General features: G+C 33.3%; 1 protein-coding gene across 2 annotated transcripts in view; it reads left to right on the forward strand.

The window, feature by feature from the left end:
• Window positions 1-16,954, forward strand: part of LOC6054341 (protein kinase C) — a 46,377-nt gene that overhangs the window by 17,541 nt on the left and 11,882 nt on the right. The window contains exons 3-4 of one of the 2 annotated variants that reach the window (XM_038263333.1): window positions 3,501-3,686; window positions 14,941-15,014. In XM_038263333.1, coding sequence (XP_038119261.1) covers window positions 3,501-3,686; window positions 14,941-15,014 — 260 coding nt within the window. Of the gene's footprint in view, window positions 1-3,500; window positions 3,687-14,290; window positions 14,386-14,940; window positions 15,015-16,954 lie in introns of those variants that run through there. The other variant, XM_038263334.1, reaches the window with a different exon arrangement.

Genomic DNA, 16,954 nt, shown 5'->3' on the forward strand with positions numbered 1-16,954 from the left:
CTTTTCGAATCGACATTGACCCAGAAGGGTAATTTTTTCATTTAGAACATTTTTTTTTTCATTTTAAAATTTCGTGTTTTTTTTAACTTTGCAGGGTTATTTTTTAGAGTGTTCTACAAAGTTGTAGCAGGAAATTTCAAAATTTTTGTAATTGTCTGCTCTACCACTTTGTAGAACATTATCACACTCTAAAAAATAACCCTGCAAAGTTAGAAAAAACACGAAATTTCATAATGAAAAAAAATTATTCTAAATGAAAAAATTACCCTTCTGGGTCAATGTAGATTCGAAAAGTATATTAAATTTCACTTAAAATAACATGTTCCAATTTTTTTACAGTTAAGTAACGGAAAATGGCAGCTTTTTTCAAACTTTTTTTGTGTTTTCTTCGGTGAAGAATACGCTATCAAATCGGGCGTTTAATTTTACATAAAAACCCCCTGTCACCAAATTTCTATCTCATCACCGTTCCAGGCTGCAAATTATTGAAAAACACCTCTTTTTTCGCATGCGCCCCTCCGTCACGAGATATCAAAAAACGGACCTCGGATTCGTGATCAGGGACAAAAGTTACCTCTTAGGACAAAGTTTCACGCAAATCGAAGAGGGGTCGGGGCAACTTTTCCCGATTTCGTGTGAGTTGGTAGAGAATTACCCATTAACCAATGGACAGTTCCACGAAAAGTTTTTTTTTCCGTAAATACATTCCGTAAATACATCGATATTTTGAAAAATAATGATTGGAAAGCAACTGGACGCGTGTAAAATGCATTTTAAAACATTTGTTTCATCCAAATGTTGAAACATAGGCTTGTAATTTCAATCTTTATATTTTTTTTAATTTTTGCCCCCCTTCCCCTCGACTTTGGTCAGAGCCGCGGGACATAAACTTCAAAAAATATTTGCAACTATGGCACACTTGGAACGAGCTGTCAAGTAGGATGCTTTCTATCATGAAGGACCGCGAAGTTTTTTAAAAAAAATTGAATTAATAATCCATTTTAAATCCATTGCAGTACACCATTGCATTACATTTATGGTGCAGTCATCCCACACATTCGTAACACCCACCAATTTGGCAAATAGTTTCGTGTCCTTTAACTATCCCTAACTGTTGACAATCGCCTTGCAGAAGGTACAAAAGCCCTTCCTAGACACTGTCTGTAAGGAACGCCAAATTGGATTAGGTAAATTTGTGATTCCAAACACTGAATAATGAAGGTGTCACATTATTTATAGAATCGCTGGTTTAACACTTCATTTGATTTTTATGGGTTGTTACATGTATTTACATAATAATTTCAAAGTGCACATCACTGCATTGCAAGGAAGGTGGGAAAACAGAGTGTAACAAAAGAGCAAATTTCCCCGAGGTCTGGAAATTGGACCAATCCCATGAAATGCCGTGATATTTTTAATATTAAATGAATTTTCATCTCAGTAGATTTACGCTTTAATTTTTATTTTCGAACGCAACTCTAGAAATGTAATGCCTCTAGTTTCTTTCTGTAATGTTTTAGCTGCGATTTTCCTGTTTCAGTCTATTAATTGCAATGGAGTCTCCGGTCCTTTAAACATATGAAACACAATAGCTTATAGGGGAAATATACCCATTTTAATCACTCTAAGCCGTTCGACCAATTCTCATCACTTTTGCCATTTTTTGCTATTAAATCAACATTTTTAGATGAATCAACAACGGAGAGTTGCTTGCTCACTTTGATTTGAGCTATTTATTACTTATGAACCGTCAAAAACACTTTATGAAAGCTGTAATTCATGATCAAAGTGCTGATAGGCCGATAATAGAAATAGGCTGAAAAAGGGTATAGTTCCCCTAGGACCTTTAAAAAAACTCTAAAAACGACAGTTGTCTGATAAAAAATGCAGTTCAGACTATATTTTCCGAAGTTTCGATTATCCCAATGTTTGTATGGGACTTCGGATAATCGTATCATATTTAGGGCCAAGCTTAAACCTAACAATAAAAACTAACTTAATCCACCTATGTGGTTGGAGCCTTCCTCACTTATTACCAACAATGGCTGATATGATGGAATTGTACAAAAATTTAGATCCGAAATAAAAAAGTACATAAATATCACTTAAGTGGCCATACCTCGAGACAGGGTTGCCAGATCATCAATGTTTTGGACTCGTTGGAAAGGTCTTTTGATGACCTAACCAACGATGGGTCGGATGGTGGACCCGGACATAGTTTACATACATTTAAGTAAGATCCGGATATATGTGAAAACACATTTTTATACATAACTTTTGAACTACTTATCGAAACTTCAATCTGTATAAAACTCGATCTATGGGACCCTAAACCAAGTCGAATGCAACAGGTTCGGGTCAAATCGGTTCAGCCAGTGCCGAGAAACATGAGCTAGTTTGTTGGTCACATACATACATACACATACACACAGACATTTGTTCAGTTTTCGATTCTGAGTCGATATGTATACATGAAGGTAGGTCTACGACGTTTTCACACAAAGTTCATTTTTAGAGCAGGATTATAGCCTTACCTCAGTGAGGAAGGCAAAAAATACAACGAAAAAAGATATTTTTTGTGATTCGATAATCCAAAGCTTCGATAATCTGAAGTGATTGTTACATTGTAACAACGCAATGGATTAACATGCATCTGAGACAACATTTGAAAAGGGCGTTTAAGCCAGAATTATTTTGCAAATTCCGAGCCAACAGCAGGTTACTATGTAACAAAACCCACAGTGTTAATAGGTAGCTGAGAAGACCAGCTATTATTTTACATTTCGATTTTTGTGAAAAAGTTGCCTGTTGGCTCGGAATATGCAAAATAGTTTTAGCTGTCAAAATGTGTATCCGCCTTTTTCTCGTGTTGTTAGAGAGATGCAAACTCCGTGCCTCCTCCACTCCGCTCTTTTTTTTTCTTTGGCTGCGACGCATCAATCTCCACACTTTACTTCCCACAGGCAACAATGCATGGACCACGGCGTCATTGATGTGGACAACAACGTCAGGCAGACTTCCAGTAGTAAACAGCGAAAGCTATTTTTAATTTCCCACACTACTTGCTGTCTCTCTCTCAATCCTTTACACACACACACACACACACACACACACACACACACACACACACACACACACACACACACACACACACACACACACACCTTTGTGGTTGCGACGCAGGTTCTGAATTGTCACTTCGATCGTTATGAGATTACATTCGATTCAATTATGTGGGGTGGGGCAAGGATACGGGAAGGTCTTTAAAACATTGTTTGAAAATGTATAATAGCAAATTTGAAAAATCATGAAAAGTCAACAATAAAATTCTGAATTTAAACACTTTGGGAAAAACAAAATTTTAAACAGATTAAAATGAGGTTATTTGCTGGTCAACCAAATATTTTTTGTTTGAAAATCTCTTTCTATTAATTGACTTATTTATTTATCAACATAACCTTCACTTAACAAAACTAATAAATCATACCTTTTTTCAACAGATTGACCTGGAGCCCCAAGGTCGGGTCCACGTCAAGATCGACCTCCGGTGGAGCCAGGAGGCGAACAACATGGCCGCCCAGCAGCAACAGCAGCAGCAGCTACAAAACTCGTGCCGTCGCACCGGCGTCAAGGATCAGCCCTTCCTGAACCGACGACGCGGTGCCATGAGAAGGCGCGTTCATCAGGTGAGTTTATCAGAATATTTTTAAGAATAATTGCAGCAATAGTTGCTATGAAAATCATATTTTATTTCTAATGTTTAACATTGGTCTGAATCACTTCTAAAGATATCCATTAAAAGATGAGCAATTCTCCACCAAATTTTCTGATCGATTTAGTATCTTCGGCAAAGTTGTAGGTATTGATGAAGACTAGAGGATGACGATTTTAGAGATTTTCAATTTCCTGGGAATCGAGAGTTGAATTTGTCAATTTCCTGGGAATTCCAGGTACCCGGGAATTTTATAACTATGCCAATAGTGCCAATTATTTTAAAAGAAAAGTAATAAATTTGTTTATTTTCAATGGATTCATTTACAATTCATTCATACTTATTCAATGAAAGGTTAATTGAGGTAGCCTTATTATTTTGAGCAACTATTTCTACCCTTAGATTTTTTTCTGCAAATACAAGATCGTTTCATGAGCTTTTCGAGACTCAAAATTGTTCTTTTTTAATGTTTACGAAACTTCATTCCCACTGATTGGATTTTTCAAATGTTGCAATAATTGGTTGCATTAACTTGTTGATAGATTTTTGTGCAGTAAAAAAATAACTAATATATAATTTTCCAGTATCGAGATTTTTGCAATATGATAAATAACGACTCGAAACAACAATTTAATGTTGTTTTTTTTACTGAGCAATTCTCCACCAAACCCGGAAATTGATTTCACTTATCAGCAATTCCCCACGAAAACAGCATGATTCGAAAAAAAAGTTCTCAGGTCGGGCTCAAAAATTTTCTGGGGATTCCTTGGCCGAAATAATTAGACCCGTATTTTTTTGTTTGCACACATTTTTCTAAAAATCAAAACTCCGCACCATTTCAACTGATTTTAGCTGTCTTGAGCGCGAATGAAAGAGTATTAGATAGGCTTGTAAGGAAAAATAGTAAGAAGTTTCAAATATCTAGCCTATTATTTGAAAAGGTCAAATGAAAACTTAAAATGCTCTTTTGAAGGTCTCGGGACCAAAGAGCCGCCTATGTCTGAAAATATTTTTATCAGATTCCTCGGAAAATTTTACATAACATATAAAAAAATGGTGAAGTTATGTTCTCAATATTCCGAGATACGATTTTTGAAAATAAAAACTGGGTTTTCCGACGCGCCGCGCGCAAAAACGGGAAAATTAAATACGAAAGCGGCAAAAAATCTACTTTTTTCACTAAAACTGCGATTACTTAAAAATTTCTGCGAAGACCTATAGATGTTAGGGTACCAACATTTTCGTAATTGAAAAATTGGAAAAAAAGTGTTTTAAAATGCATTTTACACCTGCCCAGTTGTTTTGCAATCATTAGTTTTCAAAATATGCAAGTATTGAATAGATTTTGTTTTCGCCGAAAAAAAACTTTTTGCGGTGCTGTAAAAAATCCAATATTTTCACAAAAAATCAAAAAATATTTTTGATCGATCCCAGATATGCTTATTATGATTTTTAATTCTATTCCCCTTGAAATTTTGAAGTTTTTTGAAAAAATATTATTTTTGCCCCCATAAACTTTGAAAAATATTTGCAACGGCCTAAATAGTGTACATGATTGTCCATTCCTGAAAATATTTTTTTCATAAGGTTCGGAAAATTTCCTACAATTTCGTCTAAGAAACATTGGACCACTGGTTGCTGCATAGAGAAAAAGAAACAGAAAAATTGTTTTTCAAGCCTCACCCAAATAACCTTCCATTTTCTAATGTCGATATCTCAGCAAAAAACAATATTTTGAATAAGAACTAACATTTCAAAAGGGCCAAACATTCAATATTACGCCTGTTAACGCACATAAGAGCGTCTGGTGCTTGGTTCGTGGCATAATCGGATCTGGACAGAACTGAAACTCGCGGGTTAGCTAGTGCACAGTGAATTGTAATCAAAACTTTATTGCTCTTGGTTTCTGTCGGTTTATTGAACTGTACTGGACGGTAATTAGACAAGAAAACTGTAACTTTCTACATCTTGAGCTGTATTTCAGAACAGGACGATTCTGTTCTGTCTGAACTGTTCTGTACTGTGTCTCGCGGAGCAATGGCCACTTCTCGAGAAGATTCCTGTGACCAAAGCTGGTAGTTCTAGCGGGAAATTCTATAACAATGCCAAGAACTCATTTGAAGATGTTTAGAATTATTCTGTAGTACTAGATCTAACTGAACTGATAAAATCTACAATCTGAACCTTTTGCATGCGCAAACAACGCCCTTTCTTAAAATACGATTTTTTTTATTTCTGAGATTATTTTTATGTTTTAGGAGACAAAAACCCGCAACTTTTGAGCCAAATTTCATACACAATTTTTTTTGTTTGCAATCGAAAAGTACCTCCTTACAGATTTTTTTGTCAGAGTGCCCCGTTTTAAAGACATAGCCACCGAAAGTTTGATTTCAGCGAAATAATTTCAGTTTCTCGATATTAAAAAATAGTGACAATGAGTAACTATTTCTGAAAAAAAAATATTTTAGGTTCAATTCTCATAAAATTGTCTAAGAGACATTGAAGATGAGACCTCTGGTTGCTTAGATACAGCGGCTTAAGGAAAAAGAAACAAGAAAAATAAAGTTTTCTAAGTCTCATTCAAACATTCCCACATTTTCTAATGCCAATATGGTTCAATTTTCAATGTGGAAAAATGAAACATTTTTTATTGTTATGATCTCTTTGAAGAAAAAAAAAAAGAAATGAAAAATTTTGGAAGCGAGACTAACGTTTCAAATGGACGTAATAATGAATGTTTGGCCCTTACTCTGTGGTATGATCCCACTTTTTTTGGTATTGTAGAATTTTAATTAGCATCCGTTTGGTTCAAGATCAAATGAGTGCACTGAACTCACTAATGTATACTAGAGGAGAGGGGGTAAATTTTCACCACACAACCATCAATAACTATCCCACCGTTCACTCTCGTTGTTTGGTTGGTTGGCCTAGGTCTGAATAGTGTTCTTTCTGTGTACCCATACAAAGTTCGATCGGTTCATCTCGTGCTTTCTCGATATAGCCCCGTTGTAACTGTAAATATGCCAATATACTTGCTGTATTCTGCATCACAGTTTTTACATGACACCACCACCGCGGTGTTCGTGTTCGCGTTGTTGTTTATCAACAAGTGCGCCCTGCTCGAGAATAACCCACCACCACCACCCCCACCCCTTCAATTTCAATTGGGAAACTGTTGGCTTCAATGTCATCGGCTGGTGGGGGAGGGAGAGGGTGATGATGAGCAAGAGTACAGTCTGCCGCCACAGCACATCGCCCTTTTGCCGTCGTGTCTCAATAGTTGCAGCAGGCCAGGCAGCAACAACAGCGTTGCCCCTGTTGTTACTGTCGTTGTTGTTGATGTTGTGCGAGGACAGACCAACCTCCTCCTTATGACATGGTCAGTGGGGACGCGTCGTTGTTTGTTGACAGCGCGCCGATTGATGACAATGTACTGGGAGACATAGACAAAGGGAGGTCTGATGTTATTGGGTGTTGGATTACATCTGCGTTGAAAATAAAAACTACCTTTTTAAAGTTTAGAAAAAAAAAAACAATTCTGGTGAAATTTAACTTATAACATTACTTTGAGCATTATTGAGGCTGTTAAAACTATTTTCAATTCACAGGGTCCACACAGGGGTACAAATTTGTTTTTTGCAAAAAATATTTTTTGATCTAATGATCCAATGTGCAGAACTGAACATCAAAAATTCACTAAAATGTTAAAGATTTTTTAATGAACCCATGCATGCTGAAAACGCATCGAAATGCATTTAAAATTAATGTTAGCTGTTTGCACCAACATTTCCTAATTTATTTTGAAAAATACGTTTTTTGAGACAATTTTTTTTAAAGGTATTTTCAAGTTTCACCGCAAAAAAAAAGCTTTGTTAAAAAGCATTCTTTATAACAGTCTAAAAATGTGCCTGAAAGTAAAAAAAAAAACAAATTTAGCCAAAACAAATTCATTTATCATTAAAGTCAACCATGGTATTTAAAAAAAAAGTGAAAATAGGGTTCTGTTTTGTTTTAAAACTAGCTGTCCCGACAAACTTCGTCTCGCCCTATTTTCAAAATGTTTAAACAAAAAATATCACAACAAAACCAAAAAAACGCTTGACACATTATTACAGTTGTGCTACCTTAATAATATTAAAAATATCGATGAATTTGTGACATTATATTTTTTTCTTAAGGGTACACAGCAACCAGAGAAGTTGTTGGCTTCATATTCCTAAATTGTTGGAAGGAACCAATCTCGAAATAATTTGACTATAGAAATTGAAGCGCTCTGTTTGATGTGCACCGTTAATTGTTTACGTCTTTTTCCGACTTGTGGATCCAAAGTCCATCAAATCAATGATTAAATTCAAATAATCACATTTCATTGAAACTACAGAAACAAAGCAATGTATTCTAAATAGTTTACACTTGATTGACAAGCCTATATTAACAAAAATTGAATTTGTTGTGGAGAAATTATTTAACTAATTCAATTGAGATTTCACAAGTTTCTGTTCAGCTACAAAATTATTTCAACCCACTGGACATCAACACTTTTTTATTGGACAAATTTGGTTTCAATGTATTTGAAAGACCAGTTGACAATGAACTTGTATGTATGTATTAGTACCCCCGTCTTGGCAGGACTTGGCCATGGCCATAGTATGTTTCAACTGAGACGGTTTGGTTAGTAACCGACTTATATCTTAAGGACTTTAAAAGATTATCATTCTCAATCCATTTATTATGATATGATTAAAATGACAATGACATTCATGTGTCCTGGGCCAGGCAATCCGACTCCCTCATCCAGTCTGTAAAATATATGAAAGCCCTGGGATTTTATTTTTTGGGATGGGGTTAGTATTTTTTTTGGGGATGTTAGGCGTTTGAAATAGGGTATATGGCCCTATTTTGGACCTACTATGCAAAGCGTCAATTTATTTCGCATTGTTCTCAGGAACGGTCTAACTAATTTGGCTCGTTTCAGGATTATTTTGTACCTTAATTTATGCTTAACAAAGTGTACTATTGAAATTTGGAAATAATTTAACCATTTCATTGTAATAAGCATTTCAAGTAAAACATTTTTTGGATGCTTTTTGGACTTATTGAATGTATTTTGGAGACATCGCTGAACCTATTTTGGACCTACACTCTGATTGGTTGAAATTTGGGCAACTCGAATTGCGGCGTGCGGCGGCAACACGCACACTTACAGAAACTCGGTTTGATAAACCAAAGGGCTTATCCACGATTATAATTTGGAAAATATTTATTTCAAAAAATAAATAATTATGATAAAACAATGGATTTGAATTTGAAAACGTGTTTGAATTATATTGAATGGAAACTCACGCATCTTCAGCAGGTATCTGTCCTATTTACAATTTACGTATTCTTACGACCTAATTGTTCAAGCATTAGAACATAAAAGACAACCCGTTATTAGTCGCAACAAAAACATTTGACTTAAAATTAAATGAATGACAGAGATACATTCACAATACATAACAAGTTACAATGAAAAAAGGTTCTAAATTTTACGCAGAGCTTAAAAGTTCAAATATTATTAAACAATCAAGAAACTTTAAAGCAGGGGTGCTCAAAGTTTTTGGAGGCCGGGCCAAATTTGAAGCTTAAATGAGCATGCGGGCCAAAAAAGATATTTAAAAAAATAAATTATGTTATTTAATTTATAAGGCTAAAAAATACATCTATCAGCTGAAGTTTTTATTTTTTTGTATTTTTTGAAAGTTTTCGTTAGTAAAAAATAATAGAAAACATAATAGGGCTGTTTTCTATAGGTATTGTTGCTTTATTGTTTTAGGTATTTGGAAAAAAAATATCTGAATTTACTTGCGTTCTCAATACAATTTTAAAGTTTTTTTTTTATATTTCGAAAATGACGACATGTAATCTGCCTAATTTGTGTAACGGCGTAATTTTATCTTTACATTTAATGTGACATATAAATATACGCTTGAAAGCCAGAATTTTAACATTTCAACGAAAAAAATGTTAGAAAATGTTTTAAGCACCTGTTAAGTTGAATTGCAATCATTATTTTCAAAAAATTTAAGATTCGACAAAAAACATTTCAGCGAAAATTCACTAAAATCATTTTTTTATAGCAGAACATGCTCAAAATGATTCTAAACGCAGAGGAATCCATTTTTAATTGATTTCAGCTAATTGAACTCAAATTTCTAGGGATATTTTGAATTTTTTTGAAAAAAACATTTTTGTCCGTGATTTTTTGAGTCAATTTTTTTTCTCGTTGGAGTCGCTGGTAGGCAGTTGGATTCACAATCGTCAGTTTGAATCCCGGGGTGGATGGGAAGCTTAAGTGTAAAAATAGGTTTGCAATTGCCTTTTTTTTATTATGGACGATGGGATGGTTGTCAAAAAAGCTTTGTAAAATACTTGCAACAGCCATATTTCTTCCAATTTCATAATTTAGTCTGGTTAAATCCTGAAAGCCTGAAATTCCAAAAATGTTTGATGAATATTAACTAGTTTCACTTTTATCACACATTATCAACAAAAAGTAAAAAAAGATTAGCAAAATACCTTAATTTTGGTCAAGTATAAATCACTTTACAAGTGATCGGCGGGCCATATTACATGATTATTCAAAATGGGCCCGCGGGCCACAAAAAATCACCTCGCGGGCCACGTTTGGCCCGCGGGCCATACTTTGGTCACCCCTGCTTTAAAGGGAGATAATAGCTTGTAACTTGGTGTGAAACTTTCTCATCTGTCATGTTAAACTTTACAGTTGCTTGACAAAAAGTTTAACTACATGTTGCACTTTTAAAAACAATGTAATATTTGGAAAAAAAAATCTTGGTTTGAATACCAGGGTGCCTTTGATAGTCATAGTTTGTTTTGTTAAAAGCAGATTTGAGGTGTTCAAACATTATTTTTATTTCAAACTTACCATCACTTCGGTTGCTGATATAATTTTTAAGAAAATCAATTATGTAAATATTTAGTTAACTATGTTTATAAGCTTTTTAACATAATACATATAAATTTCAGGTAAAATTGTTAAAAATTCAGAACTTTGCCTGAAATTCGTTGAAACTAGTTTTGTTTATTAAATTATAAATTTATATTACATGTTTAACTGAATTCAAAGAATGAATCAAAAGTTTTTACATTTTATATTCATTTTGTTTTAATGAAAATGCCTTTAAATTAGGAGATTATTTTGAATTATGTATCAGAAACAAATAATATTTAATAATATTTATTATTTACAAACTTATTTTACCTTTTCCTAGTAGAAGATTGTCCAAAGATTCCGAAATGCATTCCGTTTTACGATTCAAAATCATGTTCATTGAGAAAATCATGACACTTTGAGACGATTAAAATAATGCTATTTATCAACATTTTCTTAAATATAGTTAACTAACTTTTCAAAAAAATTCTTTAAAAGTTTTTCATGAGGTACTTTGAGCACTTCGCTACCACGGTCAGTATGATTCCATACCATTCCGTACGTATTTAATTTGTACTCTTCATGTTGCGGAAAAATCTCAAACCTATCAAAGTCACCCCGGCTATTAAAGTCACCCAGATTTATGGTAATCAGATATGTCTCAAATAAAAAAAAATCATAAAGTTAACATCGTATTAACCTTTTATGCTTTCGGAGATTTTTATTTTTCTAGCTGGTTCAATTGTGTTTCTAACATGATTGAAACGGTAAAATTTAAAAGTGTAATTTATTGTAAGCCAACGCTGCCAATTGTGAAAAAATACGTTGTACCTGTATTTTTAAAAAATATTTGAAAGATATGCAAAAATCAGTCAAAACTTACAAAAAATATATTTTCCATAATACATATTATGTATATTTCTCTGATTAGTTTGCAATACGTCGTAACAGCCATCACGATCTTCGACATTTATGCGAACATGGGCAGTGCAGATGACAATTCAAAGCATTTTTTATTTATAATTCACAAATTGATCGAGAACTGATCGAAAAATTGATTTGTTTAAAACTATCGCTTAGGACCTTTTTAAAACGAACTCAAGATTTTTAAATTTAATTCATACGACTTTTTCAAAAACCACTCGTAAGCAATGTTGACAGCTCCTGTCACGGTGACAGCTGACGATTTAATGAACTAGACCCTTTAGGTTTTTCAATCGTTTCCCCTTCAATTCCAACAGGGTAGCCAGTTTGCATTTTTTGAAGCAAAATTTAAAAATATGTGCAGCTAAATTGGTGATAATGATGTTAAGACAAAAGTAAATCAACATCAGTTTAAATGTTGGGATACTTTGCAATCGGTCCTAACAATCATCTAAATCTCTATCATCATTTTGCATTTTTATCGTTTAAAAAACATATTTTCATTGTTTCTGTTAATCATTTGCTTTTTAAAGCTTAGATTTCTTTCAAATAATTACAGTAAAGGAATGCAATTCAAAATATTAAATTAAAAAATTTCAATTAATGTCAATGAAATATCGAAATAAATTGATAAACAAAACTGGCAACACCTCTTTATACATGTGTTGGTGATAGCCTTGAACCGACGGCAAAGTAGCTCCAAAAACTGATCCAACGCGGGTGATTTGAAAAAAATATTTTGAATTGAGTTTTTTCGATAATAGAATAGTTATTTCAATGGTTTAGTGACGGAAAACATAACAGAAAAAATCATCAAGGTGTCGTGAGCCAAATCCGATAAGCAACGAGGCCGGAAAATTTGGACCTAATCGATGTGCTAGGAAAATGGTAGGAAATACAAATGGCATTGGAAAAAGTGGCTGAAAAAGCGGAAATAATAAAAAATGTTAACATTTTTGGAAGAGGTAAGCTACAAAACGATCCTGCTTACACTTTCTGTTGGATGGATTCAGTGAATTTGTACTTTAAAAGCCTGAACTACCTCGATTAATAAAAATAGGTCCAAAATACGTACTAGGTCCAAAATAGGGTCATATACCCTATATAATAATATGAGTTAAATGAATATAATGCAAACAATGAAGGGTTATATAATTTATTAAAATAATAGTTCAAGTACCAACTTATACCATAAAAACTTAAGAAGTTGTTTCGAAGCTTCTATCCGTTTGATTCGGATTGTTCATGAAAGTTTAAAAAATCAACATTGTCAAATGAAAAAGTTTATTTTGGGATGAAAACTTAATAAAAATCAAAATAACAGTTTATGAAAAGGATCAAAATTAAGATGATCGTGAAATAAAATGTATCAAAATCTGATGGAACTTTTTTATGTTTTATAAGTAAAATGAATTGAGATCTAGTAAGAGTAAAAGGGTTTTAATTTGTTATGTGTAAGGCTAGTTTTCACGGCAAAAAAAAATAAACCAAAACGGTATCACAAAACGGTACTCTTAAAGTTGCTTAAAAAAATTTAGAATAATTTTGTACAAAATAGTAACATAAAAAGTTAGAAGTAGTTCAAGATACAAAATTACACCCCTTACCAAAACATATTCATTGCAAAAAAACAAATTCAATTTTGTGAAATTTCGTACCATTTTCATAAGCTTTTTAAGATTTATCTATCCTTCTTTCAAATGAGTTTTTAGACATTTTATTTTTTAACAGCTTCAAAACGAAACACATCCTCAACAACTGATTCATCAAAAGTAAAACCAGTAAAACAATAAATAATAAAAAAAATCATTGAAGTTTTGGATAACGTTCTTTCACTTTTTTTTAATTTTGCGTAGTAAAGAAAAATTTTCATGTGTTTTAAGATGCTTTAAAAATTCCCATTTTTTACTCCATATCATATCAATCAATCAAAGCGATTTTCACTAAAAATTTACAATCAATTATCTGCATTTAGTAAAATATTGTATTAAACAATATCTTCAAAAATGATCCATCCATCCATCTATCCATCTATTTTTTCATCAAGGAGCAATTGGACAATAGATTATTTCGAATATCGTAGCATTTTACGGTATTAACTAAATTTCAGGGCAAATACGCGGCTTCCGCAAAATCGCGAAAAATCATTGGCCCTAGCTATGTGACTATTTTCGAGATCAAAAAGTTATTGATTTTTGAGGATAAGCAAAATGTGAATCTTAAGCTAAATACTGTGTTTGGAACATTTTCACATGCCATTTATGAAAAGATACTTACAATGCTATAGTGTTGGCTAATTTGGCTAATATAAGAAGGATCTAGTTGAAATGTAATAAAATATCACAAACTTATTACATTTTCGACTAGAATAATTCATTTTTTAATTGAAAAATAAACTTGCTCCAATTTTTAAAAAACACTTCCAATCTCTTCTCTATCGGATTGGATTAATTTTAATTTGATTGTATTATTCAGAAATGGTTGTTATAAAAGTCAAATAAAAATAAAAAGGAAATATTTTACAAACAAAAATCACTAAACATTTAACAAAATCAACTACCAAATCCATTTGTCTATGTCCACTGATTACACCAGAACACAGAGGAAAAAGGAAATTTAGCAAGCAATACTAGCGGGGGGATGACACACTATTCTAGGGGGTGGACTTGAGGTTAATCCCCATCGATCGACGACCAGTTGTTGCAGTTGCAGTACCGAGAGACGAGGACGTGGTGCTTGTTGCACGAGACCCGATCACGGCGCGCGCTTTCCATCACACTCATCATCGCAGATCGAACCAACCCGCCCCAATAGTGTACGTGTGTGACTTTTATCCTCCTTCCCTGGGTTGAATGTGTGTTTGTGTCCGGAGATGTGCTGACAGGTAGTGGTAAATCGTGTGTGTGTACGTGGGCAAGCAATAGCAGCCTCAACAGAGAATACAAACGTCGATGTGAAAAGAGATGGACCGAAGGAATTGGTTCTATTTTTAGCAGAAAAATATTTTGAATAATGTGTTGAATGATTTATTCGAATATGTTTTGTTCTTGCTGCTGCTGCTGCGGCTCACTCTCGCTCTGATTTGCCATTTCTTGCGGGGATGATTTTTGATGACTAGCTCTCGTGCCCTATTTCGCATTCAACCATTAGAGTCAGTAGAGCGAAATAGGGGAACAAATCAATTTCCAGATGATGTATGAAGTACAAGTACAAATATGTACAAATGATGTACATAATAGTACAATTATGATAATTTAATACAAAACGTTCAATTTTCATTTTAAACAGATAGGTTAAATTAATTTTGAACAAAACAAGAATTAAAAAATCATTCACTAACATATTTTATTTTCTCTTTCTCTCGTTTCAGGTTAATGGCCACAAATTTATGGCCACGTTTTTGCGCCAGCCAACATTCTGCTCTCACTGTCGGGAATTTATATGGTAATGGTTTTATGCTACTTGATCGCTTGTCGTCACAACATGAACATGTTTATTTTTTAATTTGGTTTTGCCATGTCGGTCTATACGAGTCTTGCAATTATTTTGAAGATTATTTCCAAAAATATATGAAGCAACATTCCCTGATGTTTAGCAAACAACACGCACAACGTTGTGTTGCTGTAATTATTGTCTCCACACTATAGAATATTGTGAATATATTTTTATCAATGTTTATCATTTTTTTTTATCTGAAATTCGTCACTTTTTAGTTTGACTTTGACCAACCAACGGGGTACAAACTAAAAAAGTGTCAAACGAAAAAGTGACCAACCATCGGGGGTTGAGTGTAGTAAGCCGGGTGTTGAAAAGAGAGAATTCGTAACGTGATTTACGAATGATCCCAACTGCAACAGCTACACCACAGTTGTAAATATAAACAATGTAGGGTACGTTATCCATTCGTGGACCCCTTTCCTATAGTGGACCCTCTGAAGGGTTTTTGATGAAAAAATTAATAAAATCACAATTTCAAGCATCATTTAAATCAAAAAAAAATTAAGTTTAAGGAACTTTACTAAAATAAAGCGAAGAACTGCTAATTTTCGAGCAAAAATTAGGGGGGCCCAATATAGGACAACGAAAATCCAAACTTTTCCAAAAGTGGACCCCTGTTAATTTAACCTTCAAAAATGAAGAAAACTGTGTAATTAAGCAAAAGTTTCTCATAAACATACAATAAATGATTGTTGTTATCAACCTAAATGCATATTTTTTTTTTTCAATTACGAGTTTAAATATAGCTGTTTCATGTTAAAAGTACCAAAAATGCTGAAGCCGTAAAAAATTATAATTAATCAAAACTATAGTCAATTGTACTTAACTGAAGCATCATAATTTCAGTTTGAAATTATATTTTATAATAATAAATCAAGAACAAAACATTTTTTTTTAATAAACATGCGTGATTTTATCAGCAACTGTAAACAAATCTATTGTTAAGTTTTGGTCAACCATTTTTTTATGTTTACAGTGGTTTTTGAAACGTTTTCCCTGATCTTTTTCGGAAATAAATGTGTTTGCATGTCTGTTAGGTTTTTTTGTTGTTTTTTAAAGCCAAATTTGTTAACAAAACATTTTTGTTTATGATGAAAAGTGAGCAAAATCTATATTTTATTCATTATAGCTATCATTAGACCTACACCATGCATCAAAACATCAAATATCGGTTAAATCTATCTATATATAGGGGCAGGGGGGCAGAATGGACCGCCTAAGGGAAATGCACCAAAAACCATAGAAAAACTTAAAAATTTATGAATCCAGTGTAGTAGGCTTATGCTTTGGAATGTTCCCTTCAATGTTGTATACATGGTTGATGAAATTTTTTTACTTAAAACTATTTTTGAGCCACTTTAAAAAAAAAAGTTTTTTCGACTAACTTTCCAGGGTGCGGGGCAGAATGGACCACCCTGCGGGGCAGAATGGGCCACCTTAGAAAACAAGCCATTTCTTCTAATACAACGTTGAAGGGTGATAAGAAATTACTTGAGGGACCTTTTCATTATAGTTTCCATGCAATTTGATCACTTTTATAAAAATAGTAACTTAAAAAACAAAGATTTTTGAAAATAGTGTAAATATGTCGAAAAAGACACTATTTTTACAACTAAGCGTCGAAACAACTAAAAAATCAACTTTTGTTGCATTAAACGTGATTTGTGAAGCTACCAGGAGTTAAATAATCCATTTAGATCAAATTTTTTAACTTTTGATTGTTTTTATAAGGCAGGATAAGGGTGGTCCATTCTGCCCCAAGTGGATTTTAATTTAACACTTCCACCACCAAGTCTCTAAATGATTTTAAGGTTCCGTTGTTGTTTGTATACCTTGGTAGTAGCATCTAGTAACGTTATAAGCATTGAGCAAACTTTTTCAAACAA

The sequence above is a fragment of the Culex quinquefasciatus genome, chromosome 3 (genome assembly GCF_015732765.1).
Source record: "Culex quinquefasciatus strain JHB chromosome 3, VPISU_Cqui_1.0_pri_paternal, whole genome shotgun sequence".
Taxonomy (NCBI): Eukaryota; Metazoa; Arthropoda; class Insecta; order Diptera; family Culicidae; genus Culex; species Culex quinquefasciatus.